The 23,020-nt window shown below is 44.7% G+C and overlaps 1 protein-coding gene across 2 annotated transcripts in view; it reads right to left on the bottom strand.

Annotated features, from left to right (window-relative positions):
- Window positions 1-1,662: 1,662 nt before the first annotated feature.
- Window positions 1,663-23,020, bottom strand: part of Adra1b (adrenoceptor alpha 1B) — a 56,456-nt gene continuing 35,098 nt past the window's right edge. For both annotated transcript variants that reach the window (XM_013156240.3, XM_063230727.1), the window contains one exon: window positions 1,663-2,728. In XM_013156240.3, the coding sequence (XP_013011694.1) occupies window positions 2,115-2,728 (614 nt within the window). In that variant the 3' untranslated portion in view covers window positions 1,663-2,114. The remainder of the gene's footprint in view (window positions 2,729-23,020) is intronic.

The following is a 23,020-nucleotide window of genomic DNA, read 5'->3' as shown; positions in this document are numbered from 1 at the left end:
CAAGCTATTTAGTGCAACCATCCATCCGCAGAAATGAGAAGACTGGCCCAAATAATTTTTAAAATCTGGGTCAGTTCGTATAACCTAAGTGTCTGGGACAGTATGCTTTGTCATGAGCTCTTAGACACAGCCAAGGCACCTAACACTGTAGGAAACTGGTGTCACTTGTTTCATACGTATATTTCTGAAAGGAATGAGTGTGGCTTTTAGTAGCACTTTAAAGGGAGGGTCTATGAAGTAGAATTTTTCATTTCTTAGGATTTCTCTTTTTCAAGTTTGTGGCCAAACTATGTAGTCCTATTTTTCTTCTTGGGGAACATCAGCTGTAAGAATGATTTGAAGGCCCCGTGTGGTGGCACATGCCTGAAAACTCAGCATTTGGGAGGCTGAGGCAGGAGGACTGCAGAATTCAAGGTCAGCCTGAACTACATAGTGAGCTCAAGACCAGCCTGAGGTACACAGGGACCCTGTCTCAACACTGCCACTCCACAACCCCCCAAAACTCAAACAAAACAAAACAACCAGAAAAATAAAGAAATCAAAAAGTGTTAAGAAGATGATTCCATTAAGAAGACAAAGGTGACATAGAAAAGTAAATAAGACATGGGAGCTAGATGAGAGTCAAAGACCAACTAAGCAGACACAGTTTTAAGTCCCCAGATCTAGCCATGCCTGTTACCCTGCATGGTGCTTTTCAGCTGCATGACCTGGCCTTCCCCCTTTGAAGTGTTTTCTGTTTCAGTCCCCTTTCAGAATGAAGGATTGATGTAGCAGTGTTACGGGGAGGGGCTTTTGCCATTTGAAAAATTCTGAAGTTAATTTAGAAAGGCAAATTAAGGACAGTGATGGAATTCTTCCTATGCTTTTTCTGAGTTTCAGAAGAAAAATGTTTATTTTGCTTCTCATCCTTTATCCTCTTTTCCAACCCGGGGTTTTTGGATGTGCAGAAAACCTTAGTGTCAATGCTGTCATTACACAGATAAGAAACCACGATCCAGACAGGGGGGTGAGACTGTTTTCTGATTCCATTGCGCATGAGCGTCAGGACTGAACCTGGAAGCTGGTCCTCGTCTTGATGTTCTGCACCCCACTGCTGGCTTTCCTCAAGTGCTTCTCTCCCGGGAGGATTCACAAGTCCGCAGAGCTGGGGGTGTGGGGTAGACTTTCTACTCCTGTTTTTCCTACCAAGCAGCTCCTGCAGTGTGGATTTCTTTCTGGGGTCAAGGGCACAGGCATACACAGAGAGGTGGGAAAGTGACCTAGTCTTGCACTGCCTGGTCCTCTTGAGGGACAGGTCTACCGAGGGTACTGGCCTGGGAGCTCCAGCTAGAAATGGGGTCCAGGGATCAATGCTGGGCCAGACATTGCCTAACTCTGGTCACAACAGGAAGCAGCAGAAGGGGGAGGATTTAGACTCTGCCAAGAATCCCAAGCAGGAAGGCAGGCTTTATGGGGCAAGACCAGGGGGTCACTTTCAGCCACAGGGTCAGATTTATTTAGCTCTCAGCAAAAACAGAAATAGGTCCAAGGCGATCTATCATAATTATTGCCCAGGACCAGTGGAGTGCCCGGCTGCAGCTTTACTGTAAGAACCCCTTAAGACCTAGCATCAGGGCAGACCCGCCCTGCCACCCGCTCCTTTTGACAAACCACACAAAGCCACACTGGAGAAAGGATCTTTAATGTCTGACTTTGTGTCCCACCTCATCAAAGTGCCATCATCGATCAAAGAAGTAGGAGGGACTTGAGACGTAGGAAATCACAAGACACACCAGGCCCGGGGTGCTGCCGCTGGCTCCCGGGGCGCACACTCTCCCACCGCCCACACACGCACACATGCAGAACCACACGTACACCGCACCGACACACGCACGTGTACCCAGAGTTAAATACATGGAGAGAGGGACTCGGTATATACAGGGAGAGAAGGGAGAGAGAGGCGGAAATCCCGGCGGGGGGGTCCCCAGGCTCTCGGCATGCTCGGCCCAGCTCTCCGCGCTGTACCTGGCACCCATGCCCCTGCCAGAAAAGCAGCTGCCCCTCTCCCGTCCCCGGGTCCCCTGGGCGCCCGCCCCCGCCCGCCCCCACGGTGGCGCCCTCCCCGGGAAAGGAGCCTAGAACCGCGCGGGCGCCAGGGGCATGTTGCTCTTGAAGCCCGGCTGCCCGTTGGCCACGTCGGCCGCGCCCTCGCCGCCCGGGCCGCTGCAGGCGTCCGCGTCGGCGCCGGGGCTCTCGGGCTCGGCCAACAGCTTGAAGGGGAAGAGCGGGCCCGGGGCGCGCGCGCGGGGATTCGGGGGCGCGGGCGCGGGCGCGGGCAGGCTCAGGAGCGCGCCCGGCGCCTTCCACTCGGGAAAGGCGCACAGCTCGACGGGCGGCGCCGCGCCGCGGCCCAGGTAGCCCGGGCTGGGGGACGCCGAGGGCAGGGTCCGCTGGCTGCCGCTCAGGCAGCTGCCGCTGTCGTCCAGCGAGTCCTTGCGCGACTGCGAGCGCTCCAGCGAGCCGCCGCGCGTCCACGGCCGGTAGGTGTAGGCGCAGCCGCCCAGGCGGCGACGGCGACGGCGGCGACGGCGGCCGCGGCACTGGCACCCGAGGATGCGCAGGAAGGCGCGCTTGAACTCCTTGCTGGAGCACGGGTAGATGATGGGGTTGAGGCAGCTGTTGAAGTAGCCCAGCCAGAACACCACCTTGAACACGGCGTCGGGGGGCTTCAGGGTGGAGAACAAGGAGCCTGCAGGGGGGAGGTGAAGGGAGGGGGACAGAGAGAAGAGCAGTCTGTGAGCGCTGGCGTTCCCTCCACTGCCCTCTGGGCCACTCGGTCACCCGCCTCTCCCAATCCAGGCCAGTTCCCAAGGATGGCTTTCCCATTTCAAAAGGAAGTTCTGCATCCTGCATTCCCAGCCTCAATAACTTTCCCCCTTGGAAACCTCTCCTGATGAAGCTTAGCAGCTTCTATGCTCCTCTAGGAAGCACTTTTCCTAGGGTAGCACCCATCCCAGTGTTAATAATAGCCACCCCTAATTGCACACTGCTGGGGAGCCAGGCTCTGTGCAGGCCGCGTGACCTATACTGTTTCAACCTGCACAAAATGCCACGAAGTACAAGCTGATTTGTTTCCATTGCAAATAAGAGATGTGTTAAAGACCTGAATGCAAAAGGTAGATCTTTCAGGGTGTGTGTGTGTGTTGCTGGCAATTAAACCCAAGGCCTCCTGCATGCAAGGATAGAGCTCAACCACTCCATCACATCCCCACCCCTTTTCAAGGTAAAAGAACAACCTAAAGGAAAACTTTTTGACTTTGGAAGTGAAGAAAAACATCCTAACCCTTTAAAAGGTTGCAATGGGAGATGTTATTTACAATACCCAAAACAGTCCAAGCACTGATATTTATCATATAAGGACCTCCCCAAATCAAGAAAAAACAGCATTCCCAGTGGAAACATGAGCAAAGAAAATGAAAGTTTGCAAAATAGGGAAGCCAATGGTCAATGAACTTAGGACAAGATGCTCAAACTATTAGGCAGTGAAATAAATTAAAAATGAAAACCACAGAGATAGAATTTATATCTATTAGGCTGGCTAACATTAGGAAGCTGAACAGACAAAGGTGAGGATGAGTAGCTGTTGGGGGCCCAGGATGTGCAGAAATTCTAGGGAAGACAGACCCTAGCATGGCTTGATCCAAATAAGAGTACACACACCTCGTTTCTCAGTCTGCTCTAGGCCACAGATCTCAAAAGTGTTTTCACACAAGTTTGTCAGGGAACACTTAGGAAGATGCTCATGGCTGTGTCATGGCTGTGGTGACATGGATGGGAGAAAACCTGATTCCCTCTCTGGGACACATAGGATGTAGCAGATGCATACTCAGAGACTATGCATCACTTTGAGGCCCAGGATGGTGTATCCACAGAGCAGTGTGGAAATATCTTAAATCCATCATTCTTAACCGGGCATGGTGGCACACACCTATTGTTGGGAGCCGCGGCCGACACCGGTCGCCTTACTTGGCGGACGTAGGGCCTGTGGGTGGGAGCGGAGCCTGAGCTAGATTGCCCCTCCCATCGAGTGAGCCAAGTTGGCGCCTGCTTCCTGCCCCCTGATTGCGCTGGCGACTTAAACAACCCGCTCTGTAAGATAGTCTGCCTAGCAACAACTGATGTTAGCCAATCAGCCCGCATCGCGCGCTTTGAACTGATTGGCCACTGTTACCCTATAAAAGTAAATGCCTCTCCCGCCACAAGAGAGAAGCACAGAGGAAGTACAGAGAGAGATAGAGAAAGTCCACCGGCGAGAAAGGGCTGGTGGCAGAGAGGAGGCCTCACGGGGCCCACGCGGAGACAAATAAAGGCAAGGTTGCACACCGCCAGACTTTGTCGTGTGTCTTTCCTGCCGGCCGGGAGCGACCCCGACAACCTATAACCCCAGCACTTGGGAGGCAGAGACAGGAGGATTGCTGTAAGTTTAAGGCCAACCTGGGCTACACATTCAGTTCAGTGCCAGCCTGGGCTACACAGTGAGTTCACTGTCAGCCTGGGCTACATAGTGAGACGTTGTCTGAAAAAGAAGCAAGCCATTTTTCATGAAGAAAGTAGGAAATAGAATGAAATTTGTGACAGTACATTTAACTTACCAAACAGCCCCATGCATTTTGAAAAAAAAAAAGATTCTTAAATTAAAAAGACATTAAACACAGAGTGTTTGCCTAGGGGTGAAAGCAGACGGACATGGGAACGGGAACGAGACTACAAAGAAATAAATGAATAAAGCAAGAGTGAGTCCGGCATAGACTGATGATGATAGAATGTTATGAATCCAGAAACGTGATTAACTCGTCCTTCTGAATTTGAGATCCCAAAGCATTTCACGACTATATCAAATTAAAAACAATTTCCATTTTAAATATAAGGCAGCTGAGAGGTTGAGAGGGTAAGTGGCTGGCACCCCGGTCACACAGCACGTCTGTAATGTGGCCCAGAGTTACACCACATTCTAGTCAAATGAAAACATGCTTTAAAGTAAAAAGATGCCATCAATGACATCTTTTGGAAAAACAAGAAAATGTTAGAAGACAAAAAAAATTAAAGCAAGCATAATTCTGCAGTGCCAAAAAGTCACATTTTGATGAACTTTCTGATTTTTTCTGTTAGAAAGACAGCTTTATGTGTTTTTAAAAATGACATTATACTTTCAGAACATTTTATACTTTCAGACTATGGCCTGACTCTCCACTGGGCTTGTGATATACAGACTTTGATATTCTTTTTTTTTTTTTTTTTTTTTTTTTTTTTTTTTTTTAATTTTTATTTAAGGAGAAAAGAAAAGAAAAAAAAACAGTGAAGGGTACAAGTTATACAGATTTACAGAAGAAAAAAAATGCGCAGTAGGAAATCACTAGTTAATAGATTACATATTGCCATCTTAGAAATAATTGTTCAAGTCACAGAATTAAAGTTTGTAGAGTGGACATTCCAGCAATGATACTGCAAACAGTTCTGTTCAATGATCCATTAGAACTCTGTGATATCATTTTCTGTCTTATACATTTAAATATACATGCAGTTATATAGTTTAGAGCATTTTCTTTTCCTCTCTTTTGTACAGTGACTATTACACATTTTGGGTTTCATTGCTCCCACTGTTCTTATTGCTTTTTTGGAAGAGAGTAAAACCAAATGTGACATGACAGAACAGAATCGGTCAAGTCAAAAGGGTGGATATAATAGATAATATAAAAACATAATACAAGGTGATCAACAATGGTTACCCTAATGCCTCCCGCTATTTCTAATAGAATTGCCTATATCGTTAGTTGTAATACTATTGAACAAAACCGTAAAGGATAAAACCGACAAAACCAAAACATTGGAGATATTGTAGGTCTTCAAAAGTAGATAGAAGTCAACGAGAATGGGCGTTATAATGAATCTCATTATCTTCTCAGCTGATGCCTAAACTTTCGAACCTGATACTATTCAGCAAAACAGAATAGAGGAACCTCAGTCAAAAACAAGATGGTGAGAGTAATACAGGGCTTCAAATCGAGAAAATAGAAAGTCAAAGTGGGTTACTATATTATATCCTGCTATATTTTTCCCTTTAATTAAATGGATAACAATAAAAAAGTATATAATGGAGTGGAGATTGAGAAAAAGAAAAAGAGGGCATAACAGCGAAACAGGGCAGATCAAAACATAACCTTTTAAGCAGAATAGTGTTTCACCACCAGATATTTCCGACTTAAAAATAGTTACCATATTGACTCCCTCCCTGAAGTCCTTGAGTACAACTTCATATACTGTAGCATTAAGTATATCAAAACAATGTAAAACCATTTAAGAGAATGACAGCATTATAGAGTATTTGGAATTGACTAACAGAAAATGAACAATGGTCTCTGTATAATCTCCTTGTCTTTAAAAGGTTTTTGCTTATACTAACGTACATAACAAAATCCAATAAGATACAACCTGGTTAGACCATTGGAGACAGAAGAACAAAAGCTAGATGAGACTTCAAAACAAGATGGTACTGAATCAGCATTACCTATTAAGATGTCATTTTCTCAAAAATAGCTGTTCCTATCATCCAATCTTCTCTGTCTCATTTCTGTTGAGCTCTTTTTCTGTCAGTAGCTGTCAGTTTGTCTTCTTCATTTTGTTCTCTGCTCCATTCGTTGTGGCCTCCCTGCCACTATTTCTGGGTTCTTTGTATTTTTCTTTTTTTAGAATATCCTGCAATACTTTCTGTAGAGTTGAATTGGTGGTTGCAAATTCCCCCAGTTCCTCTTTATCCTGGAAGCACCTCGTTTTTCCATCAATTTCCAGGGACAGTTGTGCAGGATATCTCAATCTTGGCTGGAGATTATTATCTTTCAAAGCTTGAATTATTTCCCCCCATGCTCTTCGTGATTTGATGGTTTGTGAAGAGAAATCTGCTGTAATTCTGATGGGTGTTCCTTTGTAAGTGATCTGTTTCTTGTCTCTTACAGCTTTTAATATTCTGTTCTTGTATTGAATTTCTGGGATTTTTATTATTATATGCCTGGGTGTTTCTCTGTTAGGGTTGTAGGTAGCTGGGGTCCTGTATGCCTCATACAGCTGAGTATCTTTACCTTTTGCTAAATTAGGAAAATTCTCCTGGATTATTTCTGTGAGTAGCTTTTGTAATTCATTTGTTTGTGTCCCTACTTCTTCTTCTATGTTCTTAATCCTTAAGTGGTGGCTCCTCTTATCATCTTCTTGTCTTTGTATTATTGCTGTTTGTTTCTTTGTTATTTTTAAGAAGTTTTTCATTTCATTCTCCCATATTTCAAGTCTGCCCTCCAGTTCAGATAGTCTGTCCTTAGTTTCTTTCAAGCTGTTATGCCAGTCTTGTATAGACTTATTAATTTCTTGATAGTCCCTTTGAACCTGCTTCACATACTCAATGCTTTCTCTGTTTTCTCCATCAAGCAATTCTCCCCTCTTTTTCTGTTCTTCCATTCCACCATCTGTTTTTTCCTGGGTGGTGTTTAGCATTTCTCTAACTATTCTGCATACTTCTAGCTTCAGATCATTGATAACTTCATTCCTGAATTGGTCTATGAGGCTCTCAATATGGTGCTTAATGTATACTGGTGCGGCGTCCATTATTGCCTGTTTCTCAGGATTGGGGGCCGAGGAGCTTTTTTTGTTGCTTCCCTTCCCCATATTTTTTGTTCCTTATAAAATGCAATCTTACAAAGGAGGCCCGGCTTCCCTGCCTGTCAGCCACAGCCTGATCAAATTGCGCTGGCTAGTTGTTCCCGCCCACCGCTGCGCACCAGGGAGTCGGAGGAGGCAGCCTACGCGGAAGTCAGTCGCTCCTCCGGGCCATCGTCCGGCTCTGGGATCTGGGTTAGGCTAGTCTAGCCTAGAGAGTCCGCCAGCAGCGTCACTCAGGCCAGGCACTTTTCTCCAATCCCGTCCGAGAGGGGAATGGCGCCCAGAGAGATCTCCGCTAGAGTCAAACTGTGGTGGGGGGTCAGATTCTCACTCACCTCGCCACCAGTCAGTTTTCGTGTACACCTCTGTCCGTCCTTTTTTTTTTTCGACTCCGTTCTCCCGTTCCCAGAGCTCGGCGCTCCCAGAGCTCGGCGCGTCTCTCCTTGCTGAGCCGCTGTGGAGATAGCCGGCCGCCGCACGGCGGGAAATCCAAACCGGTTTCCGATGGCGCGGAGTCGAGCCTCCACACCGAGATTTTTCTGTTCCTATTTTAGCGCCAGGACTGTATTCCAAGTTGGATTCTCTCAGCCCAGTTCGTTCCTGAGTCAGCAGAGCATATCTCTACTGATTCGTGTCTCCCTAGTCCGCATTATTTCTGGCCTCTGAGCCGAACCTTTCAGAGAGCCTCTGGTAGTTGCTGTTGTCTGTCCGCCATGTTCTCTGGTCTCCAGACTTTGATATTCTTGTCTTATCTCCTTTATGAGGTTCTGAAGGACCTGATAGATGGGATCATCTTTGAGTCCATCTGCTGAATGAAAATCAAACCCTTCTTAGGAGAGGAGGGGTCTTAGCAATAGTCAACACCAACTACTTTGCAGTTGGAGACACTGAGGCCCTGAAAGTGGTTGAAAGTGGTGACATAGATGCCATAAGAATTCCTGTCTTTGATTTTTAGATTGCACATGTGTTTCCCTGTGGAGCACCTGCCTGGGGTGTGGTTTGGCTTGTTATGAGGAGCTCCGGCTCCTTCTCTGCTTAGTAACCCACTGTGATGCTGGTGGGAAAGGGCTGGGCTTCTGGTGCATGACTAAGCCAGCCAGGGTTTTCAATTTGGACAGAGGATTAGCCACACCTGCAAGTAAATGTAAGTACTGCCTCCTTGTCTCAACTCAGAGGAGAAGTGTGAGAGTGGGCTATGTTCTAGGTCTGCTATAGGGAGGCAAGTGAGGGTACCAGCTCATGGTCTGATTTGTCTCAAGGACCACATCATTAGATTTCTGCTCCACCCTTGGAGTTACTTGCCTGGGTTAGGACGATGTCGAGAAAGCCTCTGTGCAGAGGGCATCCTGTGAGGGGAATGAACTGTCTCTGTCCTTGGTGGACTTGTTTCTGTCACCAGGTCTGATAGGTGTAGGACAGTGGTCTTGACAAAGTAGGGAACAGGAGCAAAAATAGGAGAGAAGGAGATGAAACTTGGGAGCCTTGTGCATTGCCCTAGAGCGTAAACACTGTTGAGCAGATGGACAGGCAGCATAGCTCCCTGCTTGAGAAAACACAGGGCACAGGGTGCTGCTGGCAATGCAAGGATGGTTGTGGCCAAAGGTGTGTGTATGGGGGCCTGCAGAGCAGGACAGCATGTTTACTGAGGACAAACTTGTAATTCTGCTTGGTGGCAACCAAGTAGAAGATGACAATGAAATAGGCAAAAATGGGTCAATGGAGAAGGGGGATGTATCATGAGGCATTGGCTTATTAAAGGATCCACAATAACAGTAATGCTACTAAGTAGTATTCACTTAGCGCACCATTTTCTATGTGAATATGACACTGAGGTCCTATGGTAAACTCTTCCTAGCCTAAGCTCATTTGATAATCACAGCACTTGGGGAGTACCATTGAGGAAGGACTATTGTGGGTTCCATTTTTTATTTCTGATCAAGATAGCATACGATGGTGGTGGCTATTTAAATTTTAGTACACTCACACATTTGTTCATTCATTCATTCATTCATTCACAAATACTGAACTCCTATTAAGTCCAAGACACTGACAAACTATGGGAGCACAGAGATAAGTCTGAGATGCAGTGTCTGTTCTGCAGCAGCTAACAGACCATTACAACACCTGGCATTGGGGTGGAAATGTAAATGTCATTGTGTCTGTTACGGCCTATGTCTAGCTGTTCCCCCAAACCATATGCAGTTATATGTGGGAAGTTTTTAAGGCGGCTGGGTTGGGGTGTTTGAATGTGGATTAAAGGTGTGATACTGGGATTAAGGGTGTGCATAATGGAATCCCCATCCTGGGTATGGGTGGCACCAGTCAATAGGCTCATTGCATGGATGGAATCAAAAGGGACAGGAATAAGACAGGCTTGCTGCTTGCTGCCTTCTGCCAGACACACCATGAACTATTTCTCCTGGTGATGCTCCTCTGCCATGCCACCTTGCTTTGGACCTGCTGACTCTGGACTGAAAACTCTACAAACTGAGATGAAATAAGCCTTTCTTCCTTTAATTTGTATCAGGTATTTTGTCCAATGAGGAAGTAACTAAGTAAACGCCCTGTGCTGGGGGACATATCTTTTTAGGTTCGTCTTTATTTCTGTAACACTAGAAGCACCTTTCCAAGGAGATAGATGGGCAGGACGTTTGCCTTTATTTTCTTACAAAGTATCCTCCAAAGACTAAGACCCTGAAAAATATTCAGCCTAGGAAAGGTGATGATGATTTTTTTTGTGGGCATTTACAGCCACATTTTTGGTTGAGGCTTTTTATCTCTTTGACAAGAAGGGCATTCCTTGCCTTTTGAAACTTTAGGCAGTGTGACCAGGAGAGAGGATCATAAAGTTTGGAATGACAAGGACCAGGTATTGAATCTGCTTTGTAGAGACTGCTGTTTGATTTAAGACATGTTCATTAGCTCTTTCAGTCTCTTGTTTCTTATCTCTAAAATGTAGAAAATATCTGTTGCATAATATTGTGCGAATACATGACAGTAGTCATGTAAGTATCTGACACATGGCTCAGCACCTTGAAGATAATAGTAATCTTTTAAAAATATAGTCATTGATTTGTATCTGTTGGGGGTGGTTTCTGAACACTAATGTGAACATAAAAATCTGAGAATGCTCAAATTCCTTGAATAAAATGACATCGTGTTTGCATGTAAACTACACACATCTTCCTGTATATTTAAAATTATCCCTAGATGACTTATAATATCTAATACAATGTCAACACTTCATGGGGTATAGTAGTGTTTACAGTGTTGTTTAGGGAATAATAAAAGGCAAACCTCCCCCCTCTCCCCGAAAAAAAACTCTATGCCTGTTGAGTTACAGATGCAAATTTTTAATGTATGGATGATTGAACCTTCCAGTGTAGACTCTGTTGATACAGAGAATTTATCAGAATTTGTTTTATTTTTATTTATTTTTTTGGTACTGGAGATTAAACTTACAGACCTTGCGCTTGCCTGGCAGGCACTTTACTGCTGAGCTACATCCCCGGAAGAATTTATTTTATATCCTGGCCAGAAATGGTGGCCAGTCATCAAATTCTGCCAGAAATTCTCTGATTAAGTCCACCCAAGTCAGATTTATTTCTTTACTCTGCATCCCACAGAGCACCTACGAGTACATCTTATTTTGTTATTTTATTGTTTGCTTGTTAATATTGTTAAGCCATCCCAGGATTGGTTAAGTCATTGTTCACTACCTAGGTTGTAAATGCCTTCTGGGCAGGAAACGTATTTTCATTTCCCCTCCAGATTTGTATATTTTCATTACAAAAATGATACACGCTGAGTTAAAAATTACATATTACAAAAAAATCTATGTAGAGTGGAAATTCTCTGCTCAAGCACAAGAGACCAAGGTTAACAGCTTTATTTTTATCCGTCTAGATTTTTAAAAAGTGGAGTCAGACTGCACTTACATTTCCCTGATTGCTTTCTTTGCTTAGAATGTTTGTAAGATATTTCCCCATGTTGGGGTATAAGGTGCTCTTTCATCCTCTCAAACTACGTAACATTCTAATGTCTGGCTGTGTAGTAGTTTATTTAACACGTTCTCTACTGCTTGTCAAGTTCGTGATTGATTTCCCATTTTTGGCCATTATGAATCGCTGGACTAAAAAGCCCCAAGCATTTCACTCTTTGTGTGTTTGAGTGTTCCTGTAGATCAGCTTCCCATGAGGACCCAGTGGGCCAGGCTCCCGTGTAAACACTGATAGCTAGCGAAATTGCTGCCAGTTTAGCCTCCGGCTGACTGTGCAGAGTGTGATGTTTTCCCCACACTGCCACCACTCTGAGCTCCTCCAGCCTTTTTAATCTTTCTTGCCTACCAGGGAAGAGAACAGTGATCCTGGCTTCCTCTCACATATGCATTCTGTTTTATTTTCTTTTCCTGCACACTGCGGCATGGCATCCCCCACCTCCTGAGTAAGTCCTCAGTGACTTCTCGAAGGCAGTCCCCTGTCTACGCAGTGGGACTCTGCAGCCATGTGACTGGGTAGGTTGCATGCTGTCCCTTTTCCGTGAAATGGGCTGATGATAGTGACCCCTCTGGGTTGTCATGAAGGTTAAACCAGATATAACGTGTGGAGTCCTTAGGAGCACTGTGGATACCCGGTGCTACCACCAATCAACTCTGCATTAACTGTAACCAATCACAGGATACTTAGGATTTCTGGATACCTTCTGCAGAAATCTGGGATTGGGGGCTGTGTTTGGTAACTGCATTTCTAATTTTTTTTTCATTTCTAATTTTGGGTCAGTTGCTTTTCTGTCAGGAGCCTCACTTTTTCCTTCTTGCATTTAGTGATTTGAGGTGAGACCTTTTCAGGGTTGAAATTCAGAGTCTTCCTAAAACAGAAATGGGGATTGTTTCACAGAGCCTGGCCCATTCCTACTGGGGCCGCCGCTTCCCTAGACCTGCCACAGAGTGGCAGTGTGGGGCAGGGATTGGATCACCCTGCTGTCACAGGTTCCAGAAATATTTCCACCTCTTCTCTCCCTGTCTCTGTCTGTCTGTCTCTCTGCCCTTCCAGCATGCTGGGTACTAGGATTAGGGGCCCTCTTTGTTACAGCAGCCCCCCTGGTGGGATCCCAAAGCCCATAGTCACTTAGGGAGGGTGCTAAACTTCTTTGGCATAGAAGAGAATGCACAACAGGGATATTTTTCTCTGAGCACCCAACAAACTTTTCACTGGGGTGAGGTAAGGATGAAGGTTAATGAAGCTGTGAAGAGAGAGGAGTAAACACAACAGAAAATGTGGGCTCCTGGACGGCTGGTGCTCAGGGCTGGGAGTCAGGCAATGCTGGGCTCTTCACAAGGTCACTCGCTCACAGTACACCTGCCTGAGCCCGGCTCTATTTCTCGAGCTCATGAAATGAACTGGATATTCCTTGCCCTGCATCCTGGGGTCTTGGTGCACCAGGGCCGACCCCTTATGGGGTTCAGTGAAGGTGATTCTTGGCAGTCACTAGGCCCACGCCAGTTGCTGTTCATCTGATTCAATGCAAGCGGCGGTTGGTGGATGGGACCCCTCAGGTGCCACAGGTAGGTAAACCTGGGTTCACATTCTAGCCCTGGCATTGCTAGGATGTGATCTTCCAGGCCATAGATGGACTGCTGAGGCTCAGCTGTCTGGAAAATGGGCCTGCTGATATTCTTTTCGGCATAGATGGGGTGAGTGCAGGCGGAGATTCTGACAGGGTCTGTGGTCACAGTGCAGCTAGCTGACTGCCCCCCGGCCATGCATGGTCCAGTGGCTGTCTCACAGGTCCTGGTTTGGGCACCCTCACCCTATTTCTCCTTCCTGGGTAGGCCCAAGGACAGGCCCTGTAGGGCTCCTACAGCTGCTGAAATCAGTCCCAGCACTGATGTTTTCCTGGGGGGAGGTTCCCTGGCTGTCATGCTGGGCATACAGATTAGTGACCCCCAAACGGCTGAGACTGACGCACTGCCAATTCAGGCTCACAAAGCACCCATTGCTCCATGCAGACCTGCCGTTTACTTAACACTTTCAGGCAACTCCTAAATTCATTCAGAGAAAACATTCTATCACTATTTTAAAACCTGCATCACTTGCTACAAATAAAAACAGATGGTAGAGAAAAAATAAGACGGAGATAAAACAATGCTAGTATGTTCTCAATTGCTCCTGACTATGGTGGGCCTCAGGTCTCCTCTCTCTTTCTTAAGTAGGGATGCTGGCTGAGCTTGACAGGTGCTGAAAACATTTTAGTCCTGAAGCGAGAGGAACTTAAAAAGGGATTGAAAGAGACCTGGACAGAAAGCACCCAGCCTTTGGCACATAATAAGTGCTAAGTAAATATTTGTTTAATGGCTGAATAAGTGACTCAGAGTTTTTTGTGCCACTTCTAGTGTCATTTCAAGCTATGTTACACATCTCCCAGATCCACGGTGAAAGTGACCTGCAGCAGATGTGCGTCCCTGGGAACCCATCCATGGCTCCACTCTGATGTCTCCTGGCAGCCTTTTGCTCAGGCTTAGCAAGCAGATCTAATGAGACAACACTTCTGAGAGGCCTTATAGGGCTGAAAGCACACTACCTATATGAGGCATTTCTGTTATTTTACTCTATTTTTCACTGGGTGGCAGGGAGTAGGAGGTGGAGCTTGGGGGTAGAGGGACATGAGGAGGAATGGATGTTATTGGAAGCCACCCACTTGGACTTTGAGTGCCCAGGGGAGGTTTAGAGGGATCATGAAGCATGAGAATCCAAGGCCAAAACTGAGCAGGACCCGCACAGGAAGAAGCATTTCCCGGCTGGACATTGTCCTAGCAGGTCACCCATAAGGTGCTTTTCTAGAAATCTGAGCAGTGAACCATGAACAGTGAACTTCTCAACCATCTGTAAAATGCCCCTCTCCAAAACCACAGTGTGGATCTCTGGAATGGGAACAACCATTTCACAAACTTTTCCTCTTTGCCCAACATTGGGTTAAAAGCTTAGCCACTGGTAGCCTGTTACCCATCAATGACTCCTGTTCCCAAGGGCAGCCTTGTGTGACTGAAGCCTGCACAACTGTAGAGGGTCCTGTTCATACTGCAGTCTACAGCACTCTCGCCTGCAAGCTTCAGCCCAGCATGTGTCCTGATTATGACACACATGCTAATAGGAACTCAGATTCAACAGATAAAGTCCTCCCCAGCCATGGAGCTAGTGGGTGACGGAGTTAGGCTTTTAATCCAGGCAGCCTTTGACAAAGGCTCATAAACACCAACAATGCAGCTCACAGGGAAGCAGAATGCATATGCTGATGGAGGGAAAGTCTAGAAGGATCTATGCAGGCATCAACACTGCTGATTCTTGGGTTGGGGAATTATGTGAGGATTTTCCTTCCATGTGCTTTTTGGTGTTTTCCAAAATTTTATCATGAACTACTTCTCTAATCAGTAAAACTTCAGTGAATATTATTTAAGAGTAAAAAAAAAAACCCAGAAAGACAAAAAACGAAAAAAAAAAAAAAAAAAAAAAAACCCAAAACAAATCTCTCCTCAAAAGAACCCCCCCTCAAAAAAAAATACAAACCAAACTAAGCAAGCCAAAAGCTGCTGTGTTTATCAGGTTCTTTCTCATCATGTGCCAGCCAAGTTAAATTTGCTATGTTCCATTTCATTTCATGCCCCGCCCCCAGCAACTCCATAAGCAAGGTGGCATCACCTACATGTTAGAGTTGAAGAAATGGAGACTCAGACAGACAGCAACATTTAACCAAGGTTCCCTACAGCTAAGAGAAAGAGTGGCTCACAAGCTAAGAGAAAGAGTGGCTCACAATAGCACCTTTTTTGGTTAAATCCAGCAGACTTTGCTGTTAGTCCCGTTTTATCTGGAGCTCCTTGCTCTTATTCCCATAAGGGGCAGAAGTGGAAGGATCTTCTTATTTTTCATATATTTCTTTATACGCAACTCTATAGACCTTTGGCAAACACTGGATGAATGGACCAATGAGGAGACTCAAGGACTACAGCAAAGCATGGAGGCCTGCAGTATCCTTTACCTGTCCACAGAATGCCCCGATGGGCCTGGGTGGTTTCCAGCATCCCTCTGAGTGTTGATATTCTCGGACTCTAGAATTATCTATTTGACTCGACTTATTCTACATTTAGCATCAGACAAACCCATGACTTCAGCAGAGCCAGTAAGTGGTGAAACCATTCTGCTCAGCTTATAAATGGAATGAAACTTTCTCCCTTCTTATTAGGAGCATTTGGCTATAGCTCCAGCCAAGCCCTATTTCCCCAGATGAAACAGTTTGGCTCAATAAAAGCCAGAAAAATGTAAAATAGATGCTAATTCTTTTAGCACTAGCATTGTAAAAGGAAGTTTCCTTGGACTTGGAAATCCCCTTTGAGGTTTTTCCATTTCCCATTTAACCCTGGAGGTCATAAACTTGCCCAACAAACACGTTATCTTTGGGGCCAACAGACCTGTGTTAAATTCTAAAGCAAATGCTGACAACAGTGGTCGACAGAGACACCATCTACAATAACAGATTCCTAAGCCAGTTACCAGGTACTGTGTTTACAAACATGGCCTAATGCAATCCTTGCTGCGATCTGTTACTGTGAGTCTCACTTTTAGATGGGCAAAGTGAAGCTGAAGAGGTCAACAAGCCCAGTCAGAGGTGGGCTAGAATTAAAATCCAACTCTGAAGCCTGTGTTCTTATTCACCGAAAAGGGCTCTTCTACTAATTTCCTTAAACGCCAGGCATTTTCTCCCTTAAAGGGGAGCGATTTCTCTCTCCACTAAATTGTCCAAGTGCTTTTTCTAAACCTAAAGTGTGGTACTTATCATTGTTTTACCTTGGGTTACAGATGCTCAGGTCTGTGGCTCATTTTCTCTGATTAGACTGCAAACTTCTAGAAAAGAGAGCTCATGCTCCATCTCTCTCTGCCCAGGGACTATCACAGTGCCTGACACATGACAGGCACTTAGCCAACCTGCGTTGCTCGAGTAATACTAGTAATAAAAATAATGAAACTGAAATATGTTAGCCTCTGGCTACTTAGAAGAAGGTCCCTGGGGAAGCAGCACTTGTGCGCATGTTAGAAATTCAGAATATCTGGTTCAGTGCATCTGAATCTGTTCTTTAACAAGACCCCAAAGTGAGAAGGACTGTCCGCACCCACACTGCAATTTTATTTGTAAAACCTCATTTTTCTGGCCAGATGCAATGGCCTATATCTGTAATCCTAGCACCCAGGAGGCTGAGGCAGGAGGACCACAGTTTGAGGCCAGGCTGGGCTAGTCTTATGCCAGCCTTAACTACATAGCAAGAGCTTGTCTCAGAAAAAATTTCTTTTTTCTGCCGATCTTGGGGTCCAGGGATGAGCAAGGCTGGGCCGAGAGCCACCTCCCATGGGATCGAGTCCCTAGTCCCCAGTCTTCTAGTGGCTCCTACAGTTAGTAGGACAAAGTTCACATTGCTGAGCCTGAGATTTAAGGCCTGTGGAATTTGGCAGTGATGGACCAATTCTTTGTAATGCGTTGGCTCTTCTGGTCCCTTTCCCTTGATTTCCGCTGCCCACTCGTCTGAGATGGATTCCCTTGCCTTTCCCTTTCTCCTTTCTCTTCTCTCTCCTTGGCTCAGATTTCTTCTCTTGATAACTGCTTTCTTCTAGGATATGAAAGCAGAAGGAAGGAACGATGTACCCAGAGGTCCTGCTAAGACCCCAGAGGTGTGCGCTCTGCTGACACTGTGCTCACCACAGGCAAGAGGGAGGGGTCGGTTTACCAAAGCAGGGACTCAGGCTCTGCATGTGTGCAACTCACTTAGGGTCCCACACATATTCAAGTGGTAAAATTAGGATCTCAGTCCAGATCTGCCCAGCCCCATAGCCAGGAAGCTCCCATAAACATACAATAATTATCTTTGAATTTTTAGAACATTTCTGGGGTAGAGGAAAGCTGGCATTTTTTTTTTTTTATGTTTCTTGGAATGGTGTCTTTACATGTATTTTATCTGGCCATTAAAACACATTTGTATGTAGAAGCCAGGAATCCTGAGTCACTCTCTCCTAGTGGTTCTTTTAAGATGATAGCACTGGTTAAACAGATAACTTAGCACTGTGTAATTTCAGAGAACCACAGCCCTCCTGTCTCCCATCAAAAGATCCCCATAAAGCACACAGCCCTGTGATTAAGAACCTCTGTTGTGTCCACAGAGTTCTGGCATAACAGCTGATAAAGACCTTTATTTAATGGTGTGTTTCCTTTGCTCAATGCTCATTGAAGCCAGGGTCACTGTACCTTGGTTTGGTTTCCGTAGCACACAACAGAGTTTGAATGTCTACAACTATTTGTTGAGTACCTAACCTCCTCTTCCTGGTCTGGCTGGAGTATTGGTTCAGAGAAGGTGCTGAATAAATGTTGCTGTTTGGTTGCCCTGCTTGAACTTCCCTTTCTTTCTCTTACTTAAGTAGTAATCATGTACCAACGCCCAGCTCAGTTCTGATCTCTTCCCTGAAACCTTCATTGATTGCTCCAAGCCTTTTCTTTTTATTTCCCACAAACACAGGTCATGTACATGGCTTAATACAGAACTCCATTGTTCAAGGATGTGCCTCTTCTCAAGCATTGTAAAAGCTCCTTGAAGACAGGGGCCTCTGTTTTATGCTTCTGGGCGTACAGTCAGTGCCCACCAGTTATTCACTGAGTAACTGATGGACCTATTCCAGCTTCTGGTAGTGGAGCTACCTCTTGACTTACGTCCAGAGTGGGCACAGAAGGGATGGAATGGTTTCCCAAAAACTTGAGGGGCTGGTTTTGTTTTTTTCTGTTGTTGTTGTTGTCTTCTTTTTATTTTTTTTTAAATACAAGACCTTGTATAGAAGTCCAAATTTATTGAACTATTGATGCTAAGTTATACAAAATTGCACCATTTTAATTATGGCTTTTAGTTTACATTTGGCCACCTCAAACTAGTTGTAACACTAGGTTGGTAAATTTTAATACCGAGGCTTCCTGTTGGATAGACACACAGTCTTTACGCCCAAACGTCAATGCTTGCAAAGCAACAAGGCATTGTTAAATAAAACAGTAATAGTTACTGCAGATGAGGCTCTGTGATCAATGACACATGATTAAAGTTACTTCCTACATTCACATCCACAGTACTTGTCTATCTCAGCCCAAACAGGCAAAAATACTAAACCAGTATATTTGCTATAGTAAATACACTTACGCATGAGCAAGCAGAGGCTCCATGTTTTGACCTCTGTTGTGGTTTGTGTTCCTGTGGCCCGGCCTCCAAGCTTCATGCAATCATAGTCATGGCCAAAGCTAGTGTTTGTGATTGGTTCATTGTCTAGGGCCTGGATTGGTAATGTGAGCATTTCACCCACCCAGGGGTGGAGCCAGGATACAGTGTAAGGGTGGAAGAAAGCATGGCTTTCTCTCTCGTGGATTTGGACCTTGCAGTTTCCAGCCTGCTATGAGCGTTGCCCATCAAGCCACCCTGCCACTTGGAGCCAGCTGAGAACAGACTGAAACCTCCAACCTGTAAGAAATTGTTCCTTCCTTAACTTTGGGCATCAGGTATTTTGTCTCAATAATGAGTAAAAAGTAACTAAAACAACTTCAGAGGAAATAGCAATTTCTGAAACTAAACATTGGTAAGACTTACATGAAAGAAGCTGTAAAATTTTATTAAGGAGCATGAAAGAGATGTATAAGTGGAGAAACATTTCTTTTGTATAGGAAGCCTCTATCTACGATAACTTCAATTCTCTTCCAATTCCTCTGCAAGTTAAAAAAAACTTATTAAAATCTCAGCAACATTTTTGAGGTGTTGAGTAGGGACAGAAAAATGACCCCAAATCAAATATATGGGTGAATATGGAATATAGAAAAATAGACTGAGAAAAATATTTAGGTAAATTGCAGTAAAGAGGAATGAATAGTGGGGCTGGATACAGATAAATTCATTCTTGATTATATTAAAACTTTCTACAAAATCATAGTAATTAAAAAATACAGGGGAAGTTAGGCATGGTGGCACATGCCTATAAGCCCAGCACTTGGGAGGCTGAGGCAAGAGAATCGTTGTGAGTTCAAGACCAGCCTGGGCTACAGACAGAGCTCAAGGCCCAGCCTGAACTGCATAGTGAGACCCTGTCTCAAAAAAACCCAACAAACCAAACCAAACAAACAAATGAACAAACCCAAAAAACCAGCAGATGAAATACAGAAAAAGGCAGAAAGATCAATGAAATTAGGCAATTTAGAAAGAGACCCAAATTATCTACAAGAGTTTCATAGGTCATTTCATTGCTTATGGGAAAAAGTAAATTATTCTATATAAGGTGTCAGGGTAACAGGAGGATCACCATTAGTAAGAAGGGAGACTAGATTTTTACTTGATTTATTATAGCAAAAGAAGCTTGGACCAATCCAAAATAGACATCTCATCCAATAGAGAAAATCATTAAAATGTTAGAAGAGGATGTTGGTAAATATTTTGATAATTTCAAAACAAGGCAAGAACTTTCAAGGCATGCCAGGAGATCTGGATCGGCAGTGGAAGGTATTGGAAGAATTTGTCTTGACATTTCAGTGAGACTGCAGACTTCAAAAGTAAAGTTAAAAGAAGAATTGAGAGAAATACTCGTAACTCAAATGATGGTAAAAGCAACAATACTATACTTCTAACACCCAAAACTCTCTCTCTCAGTAAGAAAAAACAAATTAAGAGAAAAGTGAGAGGAAATCAAGAAGTAAGTGAGTAACACGGGAAATACAATGCACAACCAATGAATTGTTGAAAATATGTAAAATTCTTTTTTTCATGTTTTGTTTTTTCTGAGACATACTTTTGCTAGGTAGTTCATTCAGGCTAGCCTTGAACTCACTAAATAGCCCACTCCTCAAATTTACAGTGATCCTCCTGCCTCCAGAATGCTGAGATTACAGTGTGTACTACTCCTGGCATAATCTATAAAATTCTTTTAAAAGTGCAAATGAAAAGCAGCAAAATATTTTAGATCTGTTAGTTTAGAGGATATTTAGAAAAATGCTTATGTTCACTTTGGCAAGGATATGGGAAAAGATATTTTTATACATTCTGAGGGAGGGTATAAGTTTGGGGTAGAAGATTGTGTTACCCAATAAAATTAAAATAAACTTGACTTCTGATCCATGCATGCAATCCAGGAATTCGTCCTCCAGAACTGTTCTTGAAAGGGAGCACAGATGAACGCATAGGGAACTGTAGTGCTCCCCCGAACTGGGAAATAACCTAAATTTCCAACAACAGGGGATTGTAAAATAAACCATGTAGCATTCACACAACAAAAAACTATAATCTACTAAAACAGTAAGCTAAGTTTACAATGTAATAACATACATAGCAGAATTAAGAAGAACAAACAAAACAAATTTCGGAAGTTCTTAGTACAATATTCTTTTTACAAATTTCTTTTTATATGTCTCTCTTTTTCACTGCGTGAATCAGTATATTCACAGAAAAAAGTTAGATGAATATGCACTAAATTATTAATAGTGGCCATCACTGGAAAGCTGAATTATGTGGAGATTTTTACTTTATTTAAAAATTCTTTTTGAGGGCTGGAGGTTTAGCTCAGCAGCACCAGCGCTTGCATGGCAAGTGTGAGGTCCTGGGTTCGATCCCTGGTACAAAAAACAACAAAAACATTCTTTTTAAAATGGACAAATATTGCTTTTGCCAGGAGGGAAGGAGAAAGGGGGAGAGGAGGAAAGAAGATAGACACAGTGACAGAGAGATAGAGAGACAGAGAAGGAGAGAGATTATTTTACTAAGGGGGAGAAACATTGAAAATGCAGGGGTAAAAGAGAGCCAGCCCAGGGCTAGCATCTGGCAAACATCTAGGGGCCTTTCGTGGTTCTCTAGGGACGTGCATAAGCTCCCTGTTCAGCTCACGGGAGGAGAGGCTGCTGGGGGAGGCGGTAGAGACACATGAGCACAAACAGGCTGCGTGGTGCTGTCTTCCTTTGAGGTGGTCTGCGAACCACTGTCAGAAGGCTGAGAGGCCCAGGTGTCTGGCATGAAAGGCACGGGAGAGAACAGGCACAATTACTGGCCTTGGGGAGCCAGATGGTACAGCTGCAAGGAGACTGGGCCACTTAGGCCGGCCAGCTCTGTGCGACGCCTTTGATCCCTTCTCTCGCAGCTGTTCACTTGTTTCCTGTCCTGCTGTTTCTGAGTCATCCTTTTGCCCTATCTTTTGACTGACAGGAATCAAAACTTCCCACATCCAAACTGGTCTGCCTGGTGTAGGTTGGCATGGGACTCTGGGATTGCTCTGCTGTCCTCTTCCCCATCTGTCTGGCCGGACTGGGACGCATTCTTCCTGAGGGGCCATAGCCAGGGATTATGCCATCACTGTCGTCTGTTGCACCCATGACCACAGAGCGAGCCAGGCCAGGCCCCTAGGAAGCGATGAGTCTTCGTGGTGCTCTCCAGACTCCAGTGAGATGGGGCTGCACTGGCTTCTTCCTCTAGGTCTGTGGGTGCATCTCGTGGCCTGAGCACTGAGTACTGAGAAAGCAAGGAGAAGCCCTGTGTGCTACTGCACGGGAGGGTGACAATAGACTGTGGCAGGGGACTGTGTACTTCAGAGAGCTGGGAGAGAGAGGATTTTGAATATTTTCACCATAAAAGAAATAATAAATGTTTGAGGAGATAGAGGTGTTTACTCTGATTGAAATATTGTGTGTCGTGTGTGTATATCAAAACATCATCTATTTCTTGAGGGCCTGCACTCTCTTGCTTTTGACTGTGTCCTTTGGAAAGTCTGCTTGACAAATGTCCTTATGCCTCTTCAAAAACAAAAACAACACAAACAAACAAAAAATATGGGCAGGGTGTGGTGGTACACGGTCAGTAGTCCCAGCACTTGAGAGGCTGAGACAAGAGGATGGCTGTGAATTTGAGGCCAGACTGGGCTACATAGTGAGTTCAGGGGCAGCCTGAACTACACAGGGAGAACTTGTCTCAAAAATAGACAAATGGATAGATAAATCAGTAACACAGCGTACCCACTTAGTAGGTACAGTTTTTATGTGTCTGTTGGAATCCCAGCCTTTCTCATGCCTTTCAGCCCCTTTGAAACTGGGAACCCTTCTAGCTAGAGAGAGGTTCTTTGCTTAACTTGCAGATGTTCTTAGGAGACAGAGCTGAGTGTGCTTGCCGTGGCAGTGTTCTTCGAGATTCTTGTGAAAGGATATGGTTCATAGGGTTCAACATGGTTCATATTATGCAACTGAAGTTTTATTGGTTTATTTATTTTTGGTACTGGGGATCGAACTTATGACCTTGGGCTTG

Source organism: Cavia porcellus, unplaced genomic scaffold, assembly GCF_034190915.1.
Source record: "Cavia porcellus strain 051 isolate PalLab524CR breed Dunkin Hartley unplaced genomic scaffold, mCavPor4.1 scaffold_19, whole genome shotgun sequence".
Lineage (NCBI taxonomy): Eukaryota > Metazoa > Chordata > Mammalia > Rodentia > Caviidae > Cavia > Cavia porcellus.
Note: the sequence above shows the minus strand (reverse complement) of the source record. Positions and strands in the feature narration are given on the sequence as shown.